Source organism: Globicephala melas, chromosome 11 (assembly GCF_963455315.2).
Source record: "Globicephala melas chromosome 11, mGloMel1.2, whole genome shotgun sequence".
NCBI classification, from domain to species: Eukaryota; Metazoa; Chordata; class Mammalia; order Artiodactyla; family Delphinidae; genus Globicephala; species Globicephala melas.
In genome coordinates this window covers 64,456,509-64,479,645 of record NC_083324.2, presented here as the reverse complement: position 1 = coordinate 64,479,645, position 23,137 = coordinate 64,456,509, and the positions used below count along the sequence as shown (strand labels likewise).

The 23,137-nt window shown below is 42.3% G+C and overlaps 1 protein-coding gene across 3 annotated transcripts in view; it reads left to right on the top strand.

The window, feature by feature from the left end:
• Window positions 1–22,835, top strand: part of TCP11 (t-complex 11) — a 71,150-nt gene extending 48,315 nt beyond the window's left edge. For 2 of the 3 annotated variants that reach the window (XM_070046795.1, XM_070046796.1), the window contains exons 7-13: window positions 931–1,051; window positions 18,577–18,797; window positions 19,533–19,669; window positions 19,931–20,148; window positions 20,240–20,421; window positions 21,172–21,338; window positions 22,081–22,835. In XM_070046795.1, the coding sequence (XP_069902896.1) occupies window positions 931–1,051; window positions 18,577–18,797; window positions 19,533–19,669; window positions 19,931–20,148; window positions 20,240–20,421; window positions 21,172–21,338; window positions 22,081–22,313 (1,279 nt within the window). In that variant the 3' untranslated portion in view covers window positions 22,314–22,835. Of the gene's footprint in view, window positions 1–930; window positions 1,052–2,040; window positions 2,167–18,576; window positions 18,798–19,532; window positions 19,670–19,930; window positions 20,149–20,239; window positions 20,422–21,171; window positions 21,339–22,080 lie in introns of those variants that run through there. The other variant, XM_060307627.2, reaches the window with a different exon arrangement.
• Window positions 22,836–23,137: the final 302 nt, after the last annotated feature.

Genomic DNA, 23,137 nt, shown 5'->3' with positions numbered 1-23,137 from the left:
TTGTTTTTAAAAATTATTTATTTATTTATTTTTGGCTGCATTGGGTCTTCGTTGCTGTGCGTTGGCTTTCTCTAGTTGGCTATTGGGGGCTGCTCTTTGTTGCGGTGCGTGGGCTTCTCAGTGCGGTGGCTTCTCTTGTGGAGCATGGGCTCTAGGCATGTGGGCTTCAGTAGTTGCAGTATGCGGGCTCAGTAGTTGTAGCTCACAGGCTTTAGAGCACAGGCTCAGTAGTTGTGGCGCGTGGGCTTAGTTGCTCTGCGGCATGTGGGATCTTCCTGGACTAGGGATCGAACCTATGTCCGCTGCATTGGCAGGCAGATTCTTACCTATTGTGCCACCAGGGAAGTCCCTTTTTTTTTTTGAGTGGGGGGAAAAAGACGGATATTTCTGGCTTCCATGACTGGCTACATGGTAGTGCCATTGAAATTGGGAATACAGGAGGAACAGGTTTGGAAGGGGAAGATAGTGAATTCAATTTTAGACCTGCTGATTTGGAAGTATCTATAGTTATTCAGGTGTTATCAAAGAATGAAAATCCTTTCCTAGATTTTAGGTCTATAAGAAAGTGAAAGATCATTTAGTTCATTGCTATATGTGTACATAAAGGGAAACTAAGTCACATCTTTTCTAAGCTAAATGCAAAATCAGTGCTAAAGTTCAGCCCGATCTCTATTCAGGGTTCTTCCTACTGCAGAGGTGGGCTGTGCTGGAACCACAAGGAGCCCTTCTGAGAGGTTGTGCTGGTGCCCTGACATCCAAGTTTAACCCCAGCTTATTTAGCTCTGCTACCGTCCAAACATAGTTCCTGGCCTTTCCCTGTCTGTATAATGGTCTTTTATCATATCAAACACTGTTTGGGGCTTAGGAGATAATGACCTTTTGGCAGTTTTTGAGTAGAGAAAGTAATTTGTTCATTTAACCTTCTTACAGTCTGGAAGGCAGGGTCAAGGAGACAATGCACAATGCCTTTTGGGATCATCTGGAAGAGCAATTATTAGCTACTCCTCCAGACTTCAGCTGTGCTCTTGAACTCCTAAAAGAAATTAAAGAGGTGAGTGACGAACCTTTCATTTGTAGATGTAAAGTTCCTAGACAGGCCCCGCTCACTGGAATGTCAGTGGCTAGCAAATCCTAACTGAACATGGTCCATGAATCAGTCAGAGTCTAATCAATAGACAGAAATCACACAGTAATTTCAACAAAGAAGTTTTAATATAAAAATTATTATAACAGGGAATTGGAGAAATGAAGGCTTTGGGCTAGTAAGAAGCAAAGAAAACTCTACTGGAATATCAGACATAAGGAGAATCCTTTCTCATCCCCAGGGGATGGGGAAAACCCAAGGACCCAGTTCCTCATTTGAGGGCATGTCTGTGCCAGGGAAGGTTGCTGGCCTGTGTGTGCTGCTGACCGCTGTGTACTGCAGGAGCTGGCCCTGGAGAAGCAGCCATTTTCCCTACAGAGTCCAGCACTAGAGAAGCCTCTCAGCTGTAGGAGCCAGCTGCCTGCAGAGCCACGTGTACTGTAGGAACCTGCCATGTGAGCATTCCAGAACCAGGAAGAAAAGCTCCTGCCTTTTGCAATGTCTTTCTAGTATGTGGTGGATACACCCTAAGGTGACCCCCAGTGATCCATGCCCTTGTATAATCCTCTCTCCCTGAGTGTGGATGAGATCTATAACTTGCTTTTAATCAATAGAATATGGCAAAGGTGATGGGATATTACTCCCAGGATTACATTTCATTATGTAAGACTTTATCTTAGCAGGCTGGAGAGAGAGACTTTCCAGCTGGCCTTGAAAAAGCAAACAGGTAGGGACTTCCCTGGAGGTGCAGTGGTTAAGAATCTGCCTGCCAATACAGGGGACACAAGTTCGAGCCCTGGTCTGGGAAGATCCCACATGCCGCGGAGCCACTAAGCCCGTGTGCCACAACTGCTGAGCCTGCACTCTAGAGCCTGCAAGCCACAACTACTGAAGCCTGCATGCCTAGAGCCTGTACTCTGCAACAAGAGAAGCCACTGCAATGAGAAGCCTGCGCACCACAATGAAGAGTAGCCCCCGCTCGCCACAACTAGAAAAAGCCCACGTGCAGCAATGAAGACCCAACACAGCCAAAAATAAATAAGTTTAAAAAAATTGTTTACAAAAAAAGAAAAAGCAAACAGGTATGTTGTGAACTGCATATGGAGAGGGCCACATGGCAAGGAAATGCAGGTGGCCTCTAGGACCTGAGGGCAGCATCCAACAAACAGCCAGTAAGAAGCTGGGGCCTTCAAGTATACAGCTGTAAGGAAGTGAATTCTGTCAACAATTTGAATGAGCTTGGAAACATTCTTCCCCAGTCAGGTTTCCAAATGAGAACACAGCCCAGCCAACACCTTGGTTGCAACCTTGTGAGATCCTGAACAGAGGATCTGGTTAAACTTTCTGGACTCTTGACCCACAGAAACTGTGAGATGACAAACGTATATACTGTTTTAAGTCTCAAAGTTTATGGTTAACTTATGATAACAGAAAACCAATTAATAACCATCTCACATGCACCCCAGTGTTCATAGCAGCACTATTTACAGTAGCCAAGACATGAAAGCAACCTAAATGTCCATGGACAGATGAATAGATAAAGAAGATGGGGTCCATATACATAGTAGAATATTGCTCAGCCGTAAAAAAGAATGAAATAATGCCATTTGCAGCAACATGCATGGACCTAGAGATTATATCATACTGTCACACTAAGTGAAGTAAGTCAGACAGAGAAAGACAAATGTCAGGTGATCTCCTTTATATGTGTAATCTAAAGTATGATACAAATGAACTTATTTGCCAAACAGACTCACAGAGAAAACGAACTTATGATTACCAAAGGGGAAAGGGTGAGGGCAGGGATAAATTAGGAGTTTGGGATTAGCAGATATAAAAACTACTGTGTGTAAAATAGATAAACAACAGGTCCTACTGTATAGCAGAGAGAACTGTATTCAATATCCTGTAATAAACCATAATGAAGAAGAATATGAAAAACAATTTCATTATATGTATCTATATAGATATAATCTGGATCACTTTGCTGTATACCAGAAACTAACACAACATTGTAAATCAACTATACCCTCCCCCCAAAAAAACAGTGCCATCTACAGATGAAGCTTAAAATTGTGCCATCTGGTAAAGGAAAAATATTTAAAGGACTTACTCCATTTTCTCAGAGAAGAAAAGGATGGATTTGGAGAGGATTTGAGAGGCAGTAAATTGATAAATGTTGCATTCCATTCCTTTGGCTACTCAGCTTCCATATGTACCCTTCTATAAACACTCAAATTTCTGAAAACAATTCTATTTTTACCTAATAAGACATAGCTATCCAGGAAATTCCCTGGCCATCCAGTAGTTAGGACTCCATGCTTTCACTGCCGTGGACCCAGGTTCAGTTCCTGGTCAGGGAACTAAGATCCCACAAGCCGTGCAGCGTGGCCGAAAAAAGAAAAAGAAAAGACAAAAGACATAGCTAGGGCTGTGGTGGCGCAGTGGTTAAGAGTTCGCCTGCCGATGCAGGGGACACGGGTTTGTGCCCCGGTCCGGGAAGATCCCACATGCTGCGGAGCGGCTGGGCCCATGAGCCATGGCCGCTGAGCCTGCGCGTCCGGAGCCTGTGCTCTGCAACGGGAGAGGCCACAACAGTGAGAGACCCGCGTACTGAAAAAAAAAAAAAAAAAAAAAAAAGGCATAGCTATATGTCTTACAAGTTCTTATCCTTTTCCCCAAATGAGGAAACTCACATTCCCAATAGTTATAACTGTTGCTGTCTATGATATACCTCATATTTGGTCATAGTCTCACTGAATATTCTATTACCTACAGGCTAAACTGTAAAATTTAACTTCCAACAACCTGTCTATAAAATAATAATGGAGGTTCCTTAAAAAACTAAAAATAGAGCTATCATATGATTCTGCAATCCCACTCCTGGGCATATATCCAGAGAAAACCATAATTCAAAAGATACGTGCACCCCAAATGTTCACTGCAGCACTATTTACAATAGCCAGGACCTGGCAGCAACCTTAATGTCCATAGACAGATGAATGGATAAAGAAGATATGGTACACATATACAATAGAATATTACTCAGCCATAAATAAAGAATGAAATAATGCCATTTGCAGCAACGTATACACACTACTATATATAAAACAGATAATCATCAAGGACCTACTGTATAGCACAGAGAACTCTACTCAATTATTCTGTAATAACCTAAATGGGAAAGGAATCTGAAAAAGATATATGTATAACTGAATCACTTTGCTGTACACCTGAAACTGACAAAACGTGTAAATCAACTATACTCCAATATAAAATAAAAATTAAAAAAAAATAATGGGAAGGAGAGAGAAGAAAATTGTTAGCATATACAAATAAAGCCATGCTTGTAACAAGCAAAGAGAAAATGTATGGTCTTCGTTTCTGTAATTGGTCCTGAGGCTGTAGTTGGTATCTATGGCTTCATTTTACTAGTCATTCCATATTTCCCTTGTCCTTAGCTGCTGGGGTTCTTTATCTGATGGAGTGACTCAAACCTTCATTGCCAAAGAGTCTGAGTCCTTGGGCGTTTTGCTTTTGTTGTTTGTATGTTGTGTTTTTCCCTTGACCTATATTATTGGGTATGGAAGTATCAAAAGGTACCTTAGAATCTTCTGGGTTCCAGACACAGTCCTTCTTGTTCCCATTGTGTAGCAGCAACCCAGTTTCTCCTTAGTACTCAGGATCAATTACTCTAGTCCATAGAGGAACTCCTTTTTTACCTTGTTGGTTCAGTGGTATAGGGAGCCCAAAATGACCAGGGGGGTAGTCTCATCTTCTAATTCATTGGAACCAATGTAAGCATTCCTCCCAAATCAGCAGAGCCCAAAGTTGGCAGGAGGGGAAATAAAAATTCTGCAAGTAGGTTATTAGATATAATGGTGAGAGGAACCAGTCCTACTTCCACCCCTTGATTCCTGGGACCATGTATTCTGGCTTTAGGGAATAGCACTGCATAATGGTTTTGATTCAAAGTATATATTGCATCTTATAAGACAGAACCTCTTCCTTTCGGGATATTATCTCTCAACTAATGCTGTAACTGAGTCTTCAATAAGCCATTCCACTTTTCAGTTAACACCAGTCGACTCTCCGTGAGGGGTATGTGGGTATGAACCCGTTGCTGTACTTTCTTGGCTGTAAAATGAGTTCCTTGATTAGATGCAATGCTGTGGGGCATACCAGGACCCAGGACAGAGGATAAGGCATTCTGTGAAATTTTGTGAGTATATGGATGTTGGTGCTAACAGAAGTAGTGCAGACAGGGAAGACAGCTCCATATTCAGAATGCGTCTATTCCATTGAGGGTGAATCTCTGCCCCCTCCACGAAGGAAGAGATCCAAAGAAATCATCCGCTACAAGGTGCCTGGCTGATCCTCCCTGGGGAATGGTGCCACATTACCAACTTAGTTGTTTGTGCTTTTTAGGATTTTTTTTATTATGATAAACAAAATTTTTACCGTTTTAATAATGTTAAGTGTTACAATTCAGTGGCATTAAGTACATTCACAATGTTGTGCAGTCATCACCACTATCCATTTCCAGTACGTTTCATCTTCCCAAACAGAAACTCTACCCATTAAACAGTAACTCTTCAGACCCCTTTTCCACCCGTGCCTGGTAACCTCTATATTACATTCTGTCTCTAGGAATTTGACTACTCTAGATTCCTCATATAAGTGGCATCATACAACATTTGTCCTTTTACATATGGCAAATTTTACTTAGCATGTTTTCAAGGTTCATCCACATTGCAGTGTGGCAGAACTTCATCCCTTTTTATGGCTGAAAATATTCCATTGTATGGATATACCACATTTTGTTTATCTATTCATTTGTTGTTTTGCTTTGGTTTTGGCCACATCACGTCTTAGTTGCAGTGTGCAGCATCTTCAGTTGCAGCATGTGGGATTTTTTTTTTCACATCTTTATTGGAGTATAAATGCTTTACAAGGTTGTGTTAGTTTCTGCTGTATAACAAAGTGAATCAGCTATATGTATACATATATCCCCATACCCCCTTCCTCTTGAGGCTCCCTCCCACTCTCCCTATCCCATCCCTCTAGGTTGTCACAGAGCATCAAGTTGATCTCCTTGTGCTATGCAGCAGCTTCCCACTAGCCATCCATTTTACATTTGGTAGTGTATATATGTCAGTGCTACTGTCTCACTTAATCCCAGCTTCCCCTTCCCCCCCATGCCCTCAAATCCATTCTCTACGTCTGTGTCTTTATTCCTGCCCCGCCACTAGGTTCATCAGTGCTGCTTTTTTTAAAATTCCATATGTATGTGTTAGCATACGGTATTTGTTTTTCTCTTTCTGACTTATTTCACTCTGTATGACAGATTCTGGGTCCATCCAGCTCACTACAAATAACTCAGTTTCGTTCCTTTTTATGGTTGAGTAATATTCCATTGTATATATATGCCACATCTTCTTTATCCATTCATCTGTTGATGGACATTTAGGTTGTTTCGATGTCCTGGCTATTGTAAATAGAGCTGCAGTGTACATTGTGGTGCATATATCTTTTTGAATTATGGTTTTCTCAGTGTATATGCCCAGTAGTGGGATTGCTGGGTCATACGGTAGCTCTATTTTTAGTTTTACAAGGAACCTCCATACTGTTCTCCGTAGTGGCTGTATCAATTTACATTCCCACCAACAGTGCAGGAGGGTTCCCTTTTCTCCACACCCTCTGCAGCATTTATTGTTTCTAGATTTTTTTTTGATCCACTTTCCTTTTATTTATTTTTTGAATTTTATTTTATTTATTTTTTATACAGTAGGTTCTTATTAGTTATCCATTTTATACATATTAGTGTATATATGTCAATCCCAATCGCCCAATTCATCATACCACCACCGCTCCCCACCGCTTTCCCCCCTTGGTGTCCATACGTTTGTTCTCTATATCTGTGTCTCTATTTCTGCCCTGCAAACCGGTTCATCTGTACCATTTTTCCAGTTTCCACATATATGCGTTAATATACGATATTTGTTTTTCTCTTTCTGACTTACTTCACTCTGTATGACAGTCTCTAGATCCATCCACGTCTCTACAGATGACCCAATTTCTTCCTTTTTATGGCTGAGTAATATTCCATTATATATATGTTCCACATCTTCTTTTTTTTAATATAAATTTATTTATTTATTTACTTATTTTTGCCTGCATTGGGTCTTCGTTGCTGCATGCAGGTTTTCTCTAGTTGTGGCAAGCGGGGGCCACTCCTTGCTGCAGTGCGCAGGCCTCTCACTGTGGTGGCCTCTCTTGTTGCGGAGCATGGGCTCTAGGTGCGTGGGCTTCAGCAGTTGTGGCTCACGGGCTCCAGAGTGCAGGATCAATAGTTGTGGCACACGGGCTTAGCTGCTCCACGGCATGTGGGATCTTCCCAGAGCAGGGCTCAAACCCATGTCCCCTGCATTGGCAGGCGGATTCTTAATCACTCTTAGGGCTAAACTCTAAAGCTATTTGACTTAAAGCTGGAAGCTGGTCCATCAAAGGATGTTAGAAGTACAAAACACAGGTCCTCTCTACACAGCTTCGGATTCAGCAATTAGCTTGAAAAGACTGATGGTCTTGGAGGGTCTCCTGGGGAGGTGGGGTTGGCTGTGGCTCATGCTGGGGCCATAAAAGCTGGTGGCAGATATACTGGGGATTATTCATCTGCCACCACATCTTCTTTATCCATTCATCTGTCAGTGGGCATTTAGGTTGCTTCCATGACCTGGCTATTGTAAATAGTGCTGCAATGAACATTGGGGTGCATGTGTCTTTTTGAATTATGGTTTTCTCAGGGGTCATATGGTAGTTCTATTATAGTTTTTCAAGGAACCTCCATACTGTTCTCTACAGTGGCTCTATGAATTTACATTCCCACCAACAGGGTAGGAGGGTTCCCTTTTCTCCACACTCTCTCCAGCATTTATTGTTTGTAGATATTTTGATGATGGCCATTCTGACTAGTGTGAGGTGATACCTCATTGTGGTTTTGATTTGCATTTCTCTAATGATTAATGATGTTGAGCATTTTTTCATGCATTTGTTGGCCATCTGTATGTCTTCTTTGGAGAAATGTCTATTTAGGTCTTCTGCCCATTTTTGAATTGGGTTGTTTGTTTTTGTGGTATTGAGCTGCATGGGCTGCTTGTATATTTTGGAGATTAATCCTTATCAGTTGCTTCGTTTGCAAATATTTTCTCCCATTCTGAGGGCTGTCCTCTTGTCTTGTTTATGGTTTCCTTTGCTGTGCAAAAGCTTTGAAGTTTCATTAGGTCCCATTTGTTTATTTTTGTTTTCATTTCCCTTTCTCTGGGAGGTGGGTCAAAAAGGATCTTGCTGTGATTTATGTCATAGAGGGTTCTGCCTATATTTTCCTCTAAGAGTTTTATAGTGTCCGGCCTTACATTTAGGTCTTTAATCCATTTTGAGTTTATTTTTGTGTTTGGTGTTAGGGTGTGTTCTAATTTCATTCTTTTACATGTATCTATCAATTTTTCCCAGCACCACTTACTGAAGAGGCTGTTTTTCCTCCATTGTATATTCTTGCCTCCTTTGTCAAAGATGAGGTGATCATACGTGCATGGGTTTATCTCTGGGCTTTCTATTCTCTTCGGGATCTTTTTTTAGTTGTGACATGTGGACTCTTAGTTGCAGCATGTGGGATCTAGTTTCCTGACCAGGGATTGAACCCAGGCCCCCTGCATTGGGAGCACGGAGTCTTAGCCACTGGACCACCAGGGAAGTCCCCATTCATCTGTTGATGGACATTTGTGTTTTCACATTTTTGCTATTGGGAGTAGTGCTGCTATGAACATTTGTGTACAAGTCTTTGTTTGAACATCTCTTTTCCAGTCTTTGGAATATATACCCTGGAGTGGAATTGCTGAGTCATGTGATAATTCTATATTTAATTTATTGAGAAATCACTAAACTGTTTTCCACAGTGACTTACCATTTTACATTCCCACCAGAAATGTATGAGTATTCCAATTTCTCCACATTTTCACTTATTTTTCAACATTTATTTTCCTTTTTTAAAAAAAATATAGATCTTCCCATGGCACAGCCTGCATGAAGTGGAATCTTAATGTGGTTTTGATTTGCATTTCCCTAGTGGCTAATGGTGTTGAGCATCTTCATGTGCTTGATGCCCTCTTCTGCGTCATCTTTGGAGAAATATTTACTCAAGTCCTTTGCCCATTTTAAAATTGAGCTGTCTTTTTGTTGTTGAGTTGTAAGAGTTCCTTAAACATTCTGGATAGTTGACCCTTGTCTGATAAATGATTTGCAGATGTTGTCTTCCATTCTGTGGGTAGTTTTTTCACTTTCTTGATAATGTACCTTGATGCACAAAAGTTTTAATTTTAATGAAGCGCCATTTATCCAGTCTATGGTTGCTTCTGCTTTTGGTGTCATATCTTATGAAATCCAAGATTATGAAGATTTACTCCTATTTTCTTCTGAGAATTTCAGAATTTTAGCTCTTATGTTTAGGTCTTCCACCCATTTTGAGTTAATTTTTTATCTGGTGTAGGTAAGGTTCAACTTCATCCTTCTTCTTCTTTTTTTTTTTTTTTTTTTTGTGGTACGCAGGCCTCTCACTGTTGTGGCCTCTCCTGTTGCAGAGCACAGGCTCCGGATGCGCAGGCTCAGCAGCCATGGCTCACGGGCCCAGCCGCTCCGCGGCATGTGGGATCCTCCTGGACCAGGGCATGAACCCGTGTCCCCTGCATCGGCAGGTGGACTCTCAACCACTGCGCCACCAGGGAAGCCCCAACTTCATTCTTTTGCATGTGGATATCCAGTTTCCCCAGTACCATTTGTTGAAAAGACTGTCCTTTCCCCATTGAATGGTCTTGGCGTTGTTCTCAAAAATCATTTGACCATATGTCCAGGTTTTATTTCTGGGCCGTCTATTCTAATCTGGTCTGTATGTCTGTCCTTGTACCTGGATATGCTTGGTCTCTTATGGGTCATTTTCATCTGATGATAGATTGCTGTGGTGCATGTCCAGTCTTGTGGCTAGGTAGGTCAGACAACACCGAGTTCCTGGTGGGAATCTCAGGCCACATGGTCACCCAGTGTCCTGTGGTGTGGTGTTTACTTTCTGCCAAGGGTCAGGCACAAGCCAGAAACTGTTCCTCAAAAGGCAAATAGTTATCTGCAGAAGAGGGCATAGATTTGCTCCCAAATCCTAGAAGTCTGTGCTGTGATGTTCCTGTTGGTGTTTGCCAGGGCTCTGGACAGCATCCTTACTTGCCATGGGCACTTCAAGTATCATTGAGTCTGCTGGATCAGGCCTAAATGGTAGAGTCACTTGTATAGCAGCCTGAACTTGCTGCAGAGCCTAGTCTTACTTGGTTCCACTTGAAATTGGCAACCTCGTGAGTGACTCTAAATGAGTGTCACAGTAGCAATCTCAGATGTGGTGTATGTTGCCTACCACATCCACAAAGTCCTAAAAGTGTTGTGCCTTTTTTCATGATGGGTGGTTTGAGGTACAGCAACTTATTTTTCATCTTGGAGTGGAAAGCTTGACAAGCTCAGACCACTGAAACTCTAGCAACTGCACTGAGGTCACCAGCTGCCCAATTCTTGTAGGGATTATCTGCCATCCTCTAGTTTGCATGTTTTTCTAAGGCATCTAAGGTACTTCCTACTTTCTGCTCATCAAATCCAATGGACATGTGGCCATTTGAGTTCAAACCTCACTCATGGTACAGATTTTGTATCAGTCAGGGTCCAATCAGGCAAAAGAAACCACATAGTAATTCGAACAAAGAGAAGCCGCTGTGCTGCAGGAGCTTGCTGGCAGGAGCACACCAGAGCCAGGAAGGAAGAGGCTTCCTCTTGCATTGTCTCTTTAGCACCCTCTACTGGCAGAACTTAACATTGTGCCAGCCAGCAAAGGAAAAATATTTAAAGGGCCCAGCACCATTTTCTCAGAGTAGGCTCTGATGGGCAGATTTGGAACTGAGAGGCTCCAAGTGGATAACTGGCATAGTTTGTCATTTAAATGGATAGTATGGAGCAACTTTTATTTGTTTAAGATGAAGCTAAACAGTTGGGATCTTGCTGTGACAACACAGTGTTTCATTAAGTTAAACAACCCTATCCCTCACCACCACCAATGTCTAGATGTTACAGAGCCACAGAGATGAATAAGAGAGTCTCTGTCCACAGGGGACTTATGTTTTTGGGTTAATAGTCTATTTCAAGGGACTTTTTTTTTAAATTTTATACTCCAAGGTTTTTTTTAATTTATTTTTTATACAGCACGTTCTTATTAATCATCCATTTTACACACGTCAGTGTACACATGTCAATCCCAATCTCCCAATTCATCACACCACCACCACCACCACCCGCCACTTTAGCCCTTAGTGTCCATACGTTTGTTCTCTACATCTGTGTCTCAATGTCTGCCCTGCAAACTGTTTCATCTGTACCATTTTTCTAGGTTCCACATATATGAGCTAACACATGATATTTGTTTTTCTCCTTCTGACTTCACTCTGTATGACATTCTATAGGTTCATCACGTCTCTGCATATGACCCAATTCCCTTCCTTTTTATGGCTGAGTACTATTCCATTGTATATATCTACCACATCTTCTTTATCTATTTGTCTGTCGATGGGCATTTAGGTTGCATCCATGACCTGGCTATTGTAAATAGAGCTGCAGTGAATATTGGGGTGCATGTATCTCTTTGAATTATAGTTTTCTCAGGGTATATGCGCAGTAGTGGGATTGCTGGGTCATATGGTAGCTCTATTTTTAGTTTTTTAAGGAACCTCCATACTGTTCTCCATCATGGCTGTATCAATTTACATTCCCACCAACAGTGCAAGAGGGTTCCCTTCTCTCCACACCCTCTCCAGCATTTCTTCTTTGTAGACTTTTTGATGATGCCCATTCTAACTGGTGTGAGGTAATACCTCATTGTAGTTTTGATTTGCATTTCGCTAATAATTAGTGATGTTGAGTGGCTTTTCATGTGCTTCTTGGCCATCTGTATGTCTTCTTTGGAAGAATGTCTATTTAGGTCTTCTGCCCATTTTTGGATTGGGTTGTTTGTTTTTATAATATTGAGCTGCATGAGCTGTTTATATATTTCAGAGATTAATCCTTTGTTGATTCATTTGCAAATATTTTCTTCCATTCTGAGGGGTGTCTTTTCGTCTTGTTTGTAGTTTCCTTTGCTTTGCAAAAGCTTTTAAGTTTCATTAGGTCCCATTTGTTTATTTTGGTTTTATTTCCATTACTCTAGAAGGTGGATCAAAAAAGATCTTTCTGTGATTTATGTCAAAGAGTGTCCTTCCTATGTTTTCCTCTAAGAGCTTTATAGTGTCCAGTCTTACATTTAGGTCTCTAATCCATTTTGAGTATTTTTTTGTGTATGGTGTTAGGGAGTGTTCTAATTTCATTCTTTTACATGTAGCTGTCCAGTTTTCCCAGCACCACTTATTGAAGAGACTGTCTTTTCTCCATTGTATATCCTTGCCTCCTTTGTCATAGATTAGTTGACCATAGGTGTGTGGGTTTATCTCTGGGCTTTCTATCCTGTTCCATTGATCTATATTTCTGTTTTTGTGCCAGTACCATATTGTCTTGATTACTGTAGCTTTGTAGTATAGTCTGAAGTCAGGGAATCTGATTCCTCCAGCTCCGTTTTTTTCCCTCAAGAATGCTTTGGCTATTCGGGGTCCTTTGTGTCTCCATACAAATTTTAAGATTTTTTGTTCTAGTTCCATAAAAAATGCCATTGGTAATTTGATAGGGATTGCATTGAATCTGTAGATTGCTTTGTGTAATATAGTCATTTTCACGATATTGATTCTTCCAATCCAAGAACATGGTATATCTCTCCATCTGTTTGTATCATCTTTAATTTCTTTCATCAGTGTCTTATAGTTTTCTGCATACAGGTCTTTTGTTTCCCTAGGTAGGTTTATTCCTAGGTGTTTTATTCTTTTTGTTGCAATGGTAAATGGGAGTGTTTCCTTAATTTCTTTTTCAGATTTTTCATCATTAGTGTATAGGAATGCAGGATACTTCTGTGCATTGATTTTGTATCCTGCTACTTTACCAAATTCATTGATTAGCTCTAGTAGTTTTCTGGTGGCATCTTTAGGAATCTCTATATATAGTATCATGTCATCTGCAAACAGTGACAGTTTTACTTCTTCTTTTCCAATTTGTATTCCTTTTATTTCTTTTTCTTCTCTGATTGCTGTGGTTAGGACTTCCAAAACTATGTTGAATAATAGTGGTGAGAGTGGATATCCTTTTCTTGTTCCTGATCTTGGAGGAAGTGCTTTCAGTTTTTCACCATTGAGAATGATGTTTACTGTGGGTTTGTCATATATGGCCTTTATTATGTTGAGGTAGGTTCCCTCTGTGCCCACTTTCTGGAGAGTTTTTATCATAAATGGGTGTTGAATTTTGTCAAAAGCTTTTTCTGCATCTATTCAGGTGATCATATGTTTTTTCTTCTTCAATTTGTTATTATGGTGTATCACATTGATTGATTTGCATATATTGAAGAATCCTTGCATCCCTGGGATAAATCCCACTTGATCATGGTGTATGATCCTTTTAATGGGTTCTTGGATTCTGTTTGCTAGTATTTTGTTGAGGATTTTTGCATCTATATTCATCAGTGATATTGATCTGTAATTTTCTTTTTTTGTAGTATATTTGTCTGGTTTTGGTATCTGGGTGATGGTGGCCTCATAGAATGAGTTTGGGAGTGTTCCTTCCTCTGCAATTTTTTGGAAGAGTTTGAGAAGGATAGGTGTTAGCTCTTCTCTAAATGTTTGATAGAATTCACCTGTGAAGCCATCTGGTCCTGGACTTTTGTTTGTTGGAAGATTTTTAATCAGTGTTTCAATTTCAGTGCTTGTGATTGGTCTGTTCGTATTTTCTATTTCTTCCTGGTTCAGTCTTGGAAGGTTATATCTTTCTAAGAATTTGTCCATTTCTTCCAGGTTGTCCATTTTATTGGCATAGAGTTGCTTTTAGTAGTCTCTTAGGATGCTTTGTATTTCTGCAGTGTCTGTTGTAACTTCTCCCTTTTCATTTCTAATTTTATTTGAGTCCTCTCCCTCTTTTTCTTGATGAGTCTGGCTAATGGTTTATCAATTTTGTTTATCTTCTCAAAGAACCAGCTTTTAGTTTTATTGATCTTTGCTATTGTTTTCTTTGTTTCTATTTCATTTATTTCTGCTCTGATCTTTATGATTTCTTTCCTTCTGCTAACTTTGGGTTTTGTTTGTTCTTCTTTCTCTAGTTCCTTTAGGTGTAAAGTTAGATTGTTTGAGATTTTTCTTGTTTCTTGAGGTAGGCTTATATTGCTATAAACTTCCCTCTTAGAACTGCTTTTGCTGCATCCCATAGGTTTTGGATCATTGTGTTTTCATTGTAATTTGTCTCTAGGTATTTTTTGATTTCTTCAGTGATCTCATGGTTATTTAGTAACGTACTGTTTGTGTTTTTTACGTTTTTTTCTCTGTAATTGGTTTCTAATCTCATAGTGTTGTGGTCAGAAAAGATGCTTGATATGATTTCAATTTTCTTAAATTTATGGAGGCTTGATGTGACCCAAAATGTGATCTATCCTAGTGAATGTTCTGTACGCACTTGAGAAGAAAGTGTAATGTGCTGTTTTTGGATGGAATGTCCTATAAATATCAATTAAATCAATCTGGTCTATTGTGTCATTTAAAGCTGTGTTTCCTTATTAATTGTCTGTTTGGATGATCTGTCCATTGGTATAAGTGAGGTGTTAGAAGTCCCCCACTATTACTGTGTTACTGTCGATTTCCTCTTTTATAGCTGTTAGCAGTTGCCTTATGTATTGAGGTGCTCCTATGTTGGGTGCATATATATTTATATATCCTCTTGGATTGATGCCTTGATCATTATGTAGTGTCCTTCCTTGTCTCTTGTAACATTGTTTATTTTAAAGTCTATTTTATCTGCTATGAGTATTGCTACTCCAGCTTTCTTTTGATTTCCATTTGCATGGAATATCTTTTTCCATCCCCTCACTTTCAGTCTGTATGTGTCCCTAGGTCTGAAGTGGGTCTCTTGTAGATGGCATATATATGGGTCTTGTTTTTGTATCCATTCAGCCAGCCTGTGTCTTTTGGTTGGAGCATTTAATCCATTCATGTTTAAGGTAATTATCGATATGTATGTTCCTATTACCATTTCCTTAATTGTTTTGGGTTTGTTTTTGTAGGTCCTTTTCTTCTCTTGTGTTTCCCACTTAGAGAAGTTCCTTTAGCATTTGTTGTAGAGCTGCTTTGGTGGTGCTGAATTCTCTGAGCTTTTGCTTGTCTGTAAAGCTTTTGATTTCTCCGTCAAATCTGAGTGAGATCCTTGCTGGGAAGGGTAATCTTGGTTATAGGTTCTTCCCTTTCATCACTTTAAATATGTCATGCCACTCCCTTCTGGCTTGTAGAGTTTCTGCTGAGAAATCAGCTGTTAACCTTATGGGAGTTCCCTTATATGTTATTTGCTGTTTTTCCCTTGCTGCTTTCAATAATTTTTCTTTGTCTTTAATTTTTGCCAGTTTGATTACTATGTGTCTCGGCGTGTTTCTCCTTGGATTTATCCTGAATGGGACTCTCTGTGCTTCCTGGACTTGGGTGGCTATTTCCTTTCCCATGTTAGGGAAGGTTTTGACTATAATCTCTTCAAATATTTTCTCGGGTCCTTTCTCTCTCTCTCTTCTCCTTCTGGGACCCCTATAATGTGAATGTTGTTGCATTTAATGTTGTCCCAGGGGTTTCTTAGGCTGTCTTCATTTCTTTTCATTCTTTTTTCTTTGTTCTGTTCTGCAGCAGTGAATTCCACCATTCTGTCTTCCAGGTCACTTATCCATTCTTCTGCCTCAGTTATTCTGCTATCGATTCCTTCAGGTGTATTTTTCATTTCAGTTGTTGTATTTTTCATCTCAGTTTGTTTGTTCTTTAATTATTCTAGGTCTTTGCTAAACATTTCTTGCATCTTCTCGATCTTTGTCTCCATTCTTTTTCGGAGGTCCTAGATCATCTTCACTATCATTATTCTGAATTCTTTTTCTGGAAGGTTGCCTATCTCCACTTCATTTAGTTGTTTTCCTGGGGTTTTATCTTGTCCCTTCATCCGGTACATAGCCCTCTTCCTTTTCATCTTGTCTATCTTTCTGTGAATGTGGTTTTTGTTCCACGGGCTGCAGGATTGTAGTTCTTCTTGCTTCTGCTGTCTGCCCTCTGGTGGATGAGGCTATCTAAGAGGCTTGTGCAAGTTTCCCGATGGAAGGGACTGGTGGTGGGTAGAGCTGGATGTTGCTCTGGTGGGCACAGCTCAGTAAAACTTTAATCTGCTTGTCTGCTGATGGGTGGGGCTGGGTTCCCTCCCTGTTGGTTGTTTGGCCTGAGGCGACCCAACACGGTAGCCTACCCGGGCTCTTTGGTGGGGCTAATGGCAGACTCTGGGAGGGTTCATGCCAAGGAGTACTTCCCAGAGCTTCTGCTGCCAGTGTACTTGTCCTCACGGTGAGACACAGCCACCCCCCGCCTCTGCAGGAGAACCTCCAACCCTAGCAGGTAGGTCTGGTTCAGTCTCCTATGGGGTCACTGCTCCTTTCCCTTGGTCCCGATGCACACACTACTTTGTGTGTGCGCTCCAAGAGTGGAGTCTCTGTTTCCCCCAGTCCTGTCGAAGTCCTGCAATCAAATCCCGCTAGCCTTCAAAGTCTGATTCTCTAGGAATTCCTCCTCCTGTTGCCGGACCCCCAGGTTGGGAAGCCTCACGTGGGGCTCAGAACCTTCACTCCAGTGGGTGGGCTTCTGTGGTATAAGTGTTCTCCAGTTTGTGAATCACCCACCCAGCAGTTATGGGATTTGATTTTATTGTGATTGCGCCCCTCCTACCGTCTCACTGTGGCTTCTCCTTTGTCTTCGGATGTGGGGTATCTTTTTTGGTGAGTTCCAGTGTCTTCTTGTCAATAATAGTTCAGCAGTTAGTTGTGATTCCAGTGCTTTCGCAAGAGGGAGTCAGAGCACATCCTTCTACTCCGCCATCTTGAACCAGTCTCTCAAGGGACTTTTAACAGTTCCTTTGCCTATTTCATTCTTGCCCTTTGAAGTAAAATAATCTAAAGAATTCTTCCTTTGGTAAATTAAGAGTGCCTCAGCACTGTGTGATGGTGGGTATTTTATATTTGTTGTGCCTTGCATCTCTTTTTACCATACCCCTTGACTCTATTCATCTCTTTATCTCAGTCTGCATAGAAAATGATATACTGTTGCTATCAGTGATCCCCTAAACCCTCGAACTGTCATTGGCCCCTACACAAAGATAAATAATATCCTCTAGGAAAGTTAGGGACCTAACTTTTTTTTTGTTTAATTTTTATTGGAGTATAGTTGATTTACAATATTTGTTAGTTTCCGCTGTACAGCAAAGTGAATCAGTTATACATATACATATATCCACTCTTTTTTAGATTATTTTCCCATATAGGTCATTACAGAGTATTGAGAAGAGTTCCCTGTGCTATACAGTGGGTCCTTGTTAGCTATCTATTTTATATATACTATTGTGTATATGTCAATCCCCATCTCCCAATTTATCACCCTGCACCACCGCTGCTTTCCTCCTGGTAACCATAAGTTTGTTTTCTACAGCTGTGACTCTATTTCTGTTTTGTAAATAGGTTCATTTGTACCATTTTTTTAGATTCCACATATAAGCGGTATCATATGATGTTTGTTTTTCTCTGTCTGACTTCACTCAGTATGACACTCTCTAGGTCCATCAGTGCAAATGATATTATTTCGTTCTTTTTTTTTTTTTTTTGTGGTACGCGGGCCTCTCACTGCTGTGGCCTCTCCCGCTGCAGAGCAACAGGCTCCAGACGCGCAGGCTCAGCGGCCATGGCTCATGGGCCCAGCCTCTCCACGGCATGTGGGATCTTCCCAGACTGGGGCACGAACCCATGTCCCCTGCATCGGCAGGCAGACTCTCAACCACTGCGCCACCAGGGAAGCCCCTATTTCATTCTTTTTTTATGGCTGAGTAAAATATTCTGCTGTATATATATATATATATATATATATATATATACATATATATATGTATATATATATATATATATATGACATCTTCTTTATCCATTCCTCTGTCAATAGACATTTAGGTTTATTCCATGTCCTGGCTAGTGTAAATAGTGCTGCAGTTGAACATTGGGGTGCATATATCATTTTGAATTATGGTTTTCTCTGGATATACGTCCAGGAGTGGGATTGCTGGATCATATGGTAGCTCTATTTTTAGTTTTTAAAGGAACCTCCATACTATTTTCCATAACTCCTTGATCCTTAAAAGACATAGGCTGGGGTGTCTTTGGCTAAAGGGATTGTCCATTAGAGAAAGTTTGGGGCTCTGAACAGAAAGCAACTTCTCCTTTGACTTTCTTTCCTGGGCAGATCTTGCTGTCACTGCTATTACCACGCCAGAACCGCCTAAGAAGTGAGATTGAAGAAGGCCTGGACATGAACCTCCTTAAGCAGGAAGCAGAACACGGAGCCCTGAATGTCCCTCGTCTCTCTAAGTACATTCTCAACATGATGACTCTGCTGTGTGCGCCAATTCGAGATGAAGCAGTGCAGAAACTAGAGAACGTCACAGACCCTGTTCGGTTACTGAGGTGTGAAACTTGACCAGTTTCTTGAAACCTGCCTCAGCCCCTGGGCCGGGCACAGCTGGGCCGGACACTGGGTCACAGCCTCTGTCTTGGCTGGCTCTTCCCTACTGAAGACCTGACTAACTCCTCTTTTCTCTGGTCTATTAGCTTTTCTTTTCCAAAGATGGCCTTAGATTGATTGGCCCCCTATACACCATCCTACCATAAATCATTGGAGTATGTAATCCTTCCTTCTAAGGAATTCAAACATCCCTATCTCAGGTTTTCTTATTGCATTTCACACAATATGAGGGATAGGGATGGGAGGTTACCCCTTTTTCAGAGCTATAGAAACCATGACCCAGAAAGTTAAAAAAAAAGTGAATTGTCCAAAAATAGCATCAGAAATAGCATCAGCTAAAATCCCACTTCCCAGAGAGGTTCGTTGGCACGGTGGTGTGTGTCCTTCCACTGACTACTCTTTTTTTAGGAGACATAGAATGACTGTTATGGAAAGGTCTGAAGGCTTTAGCATCCAGAGACTTATCTGTTCCTAGCTCTGCCACTCACTCACTTACTCACTCTGGGCCTTGGGTCCTAGGCCTCAGTGCCATCTTTTGTAAATTTAGGAGGCAGGACTAAGTTAGTTTTAAAGCCCCTCCTACCTCTAGAATATGGTGATTTAATGATATCTTGTGTAGGTTCCCCCTCACTGGATTTCCTTTCATAGTATAAATATTCTATTTCCTCCTGTGTCAGAGGAATCTTCCAGGTTCTGGGCCTGATGAAAATGGACATGGTGAACTACACTATCCAGAGCCTTCAGCCCCAACTGCAGGAACATTCCATCCAGTGTGAACGAGCTAAATTTCAGGAACTCCTCAACAAGCAGCCTAGTATGTATATAACTTGAGGGCAGGAGCAGGGAATATGACTTTGGGTCTGACTTTAATGATGTGAGAGAGTACTCTGCCTCTTTTTAGGAGCAGAAAGTTTCTTCCTCAGATGGGGGTGGCAGAAGGAATAGTTAATCTAAGCCAGAAAGACTTCCCCCCACCAAAGCATTTACTTATTGAGGAGGAGGAGATCTTGAATCTTCGTCCCAAGGCCTCCGGGATGTAGGAGCTGAAGATAATTACGCACTCTTCCTGTCACAGGCCTCCTCGATCACACTACCAAGTGGCTGACCCGAGCGGCGGCAGACCTCTCCACGCCGCCGCCTAGCTGCCCTGACTCTCCCGACTCCTCCAGTGTGGTCTGCCCCTCTCCAAGTGAGGCAGCCAACAGCCTGGAGCCCCTCAACCCCAAAATAGTGCTGTCCCAGGGCTTCCTGAACCTCCTCCTCTGGGACCCCAAAGATGAAGAGTTCCCTGAGGTAGGACTGTGGGGGGCCTTGCCTTGTTGTCTGGGACTGAGGACTTGCATGGGGACCCTCCTCTCCTGACCCACTCTGCCTGCTTCCCCAGACCCTGCTGATGGACAGAGCCCAGCTGCAGGAGCTGGAGGCCCAGCTGCGCCAGTTAACCATCCTGGCCTCGGTCTTGCTAGTGGCCAGCAGCTTCTCTGGCAGTGTTCTGTTTGGCTCGCCTCAGTTTGTGGATAAGCTGAAACGCATAACCAAAGCCCTGATGGAGGAGTTGAAGTCCAGGTGAGTTGCATAGGTCTTTTTTAGAGTAACGACAGGTGATATGAAGGCACAGGCAGGTAATGAAGGATGCCTTACGTTCCACAACAAACCACAGAAAGGCCCTTTGGAATCATTCACAAAGATTGTTGGTATCTTTGCATAAGTGGCCTTGGGGCTTGTAACAAAGAAAAATAAAACTTCCTTCCAGAAGTGTAGCGTGGAGGATAGTTTCCTATAAAATGATTCACTAGCTTGCTCGCTACAGAAGAGTCTTTATCTAGTTGAGTGGGCTGGTCGTACGTATCTCCAGGAGTCGACCAGTCAGCAATGTTGATTGAATATCACTGAGTGCAGGGTGTCACACCAAAGGAAAAAGCGGAATCGGAAGGCCAGGTTTGTCATTGTAATTGGTGAGAGTATGACAGATGACCATGGAAAATGTCCAAGAAAGTGTTAAAAGTGTGCATACATGAATAAATCCCATGGGGCTGAAGAATGCTGAGTGGATACGAAATCCTTGTCCAGAGTTGATTTTATAGTTTATCTTGTTTTCTAAGAAGAAGAACATGGTATCATACAGAGAAAGAAGTCAGTATCTGGAGGGTAACAGTGAAGACACTGACCCTGCCCACTGGGCTCTGTGCTTCCAGGGCCTGGGGTGAGGGCAGAAGGGTGGCTGGGCATCTCCCTCACATGGGCCCAACTTCTGGTGTGGAGCTTCTGGGCTCAGGGCCACCCCTGGGTACCAGCTTACTCTCCTTCACGGTCTAGGCCTGAGGAGGAGGCTATGCTGACTGTGAGTGAACAGGTGTCTCAGGAAATCCATCAGAGCCTCCAGAACATGGGCCTTGCTGCTCTGAGCAGCGACAACACAGCATCGCTGATAGGAGAGCTCCAGAACATCACCAAGAAGGAGAACTGTGTCCACAGTGTCATTGGTGAGCACGCCTGTGGGGTGGTGGGAATGCTGAGGCGAGAGCCAGTCCCCACCCTGGAAGGTGCTTACTGAACCATTTAACCATAAAGGGCATGATGATTGGGCAAGTCACTGTGTAGGCTTTAGTTGTTGTATAATGCTGGGTTGAAAATATATCCCTTTTAGTTTAAAGACTGACTCTATGGTTGAAGGAAGATTTGTACCGGGAATTCATGGCTTCTAGGTGTGGCATACTGTCCAGCCAATGTGGTTAAGTCATCCCTGGCCTTCTGGGTCATTTTTGGCTGCAGTCTAAGACATGTGACACCCACTCCCTGCCAACAAGAAGTTGATGCTGAATTAGGCTGGAGGACATGTTCCCAAAGCAGGGGTTTCCCCTGTCCCATGTTGGAATGGTGGCCATGAACTTGACCTTGCTCTTAACCTCAGCCATCTGAAGGGTCAGTCAAAGATCCTCCTGTTATGTCAAATACCAGGATTTAACTGATGAATACTTAAGGAATCTTTTGAATAGAAATGTGCTAGCCCACTAGTTTTGGATCTTTGCTTTGTCCTTGGGAATTAGGTAGCAGCCCCCTTCCCAAACAAAACATCCCAAAAAAATTTCCTTATGTCTAGGTGCGTGGGTAGGTCAGTGACTATCTCAGTTAACTTTGAACTTGGGTGAGTAGAGTGCAGGGGGCAGTGTTTCTCCCTGAAAGTTGTTTGCTCTTTCCCTTCTCACTGTCTATTCCTGCTCACAGGTCAGCGGATCCACTTGTTCCTCAAATGCTGTTTGGTTCTTGGTGTGCAGCGGTCTCTGCTAGACCTCCCTGGAGGCCTTACCCTCATTGAGGCAGAGCTGGCAGAACTGGGCCAAAAGTTCGTCAACTTAACGCACCACAATCAGCAGGTGTTTGGCCCCTTCTACATGGAGATCTTAAAAACCCTCATCCCCCCAGCCCAGGCACTGGAGACAGAAGTGGGGTCTCTCTGATGACACTGGCTCCAAGCCCTGGTACCTTGGACCCAGGAGAGAAGCCCATCATTCTCTTGGGGTGACATCACCAGTGACCAGCAGAGCAGCAAGCCCTCTCCCCGTCTGCAGCCAGTACACTACGCTGCAGTGACCAAGCATGTAAACACTGGCTGGCCCAAACTCATTCACTAATAAACTTCTGAACTGCAAGCAAACGCCATGCTTCCTGTGTGGCAGCTGTGGCCAGGCCCTGTGTCCTCTGCCCCCCACTAGTGAGCAGCCGGCAGGCCCTGGTTTTTCCTCCAGGTGCTGCCTTCAGCACGCAAAGCTGAGAAGCCAAGACACGCAGGTACTATAACATTATATAACATTTTCTCTGAGGGTAAAGCATTTCTCTGAGGGCTCTGAGAATTCTGTGGAATTATCCAAAATGTGAATATATTTCTGGAAGTCAGAAATTGGTTTTGTCTAATTCAGTTCTCAGGATTGAGTGTGATTGAAAAAAGTTATTAGAAACCTCATTTCCAGGACCAGATTCCCCTGAAGGTTTCAAATGATGCCACAAGAGGTCAGGAAGAGTGAGAGCCTCAGCTTTCTCTTCTGTTGCAGGGGTTCTGAAGCAGGGCGCTAGCTGGGGCCAGATGACAATGGATGTTGGCTCATAGCGGGCGTCCTGCTGAGGACAGGTCCGAGTTCCTGTGCGCTCTCTCTCTCTCAGGTGTCCAGAGTTCAGTCTTGGCCAGTTGGATCATTGACTGGTTTGGTCAAGTTTATCCTTAGTCCTGTTCTCTAGCTGAGTGGCTGAGTAAGTCTCCTGTTCCTTCCTCTCTAAGCTTAGAAGC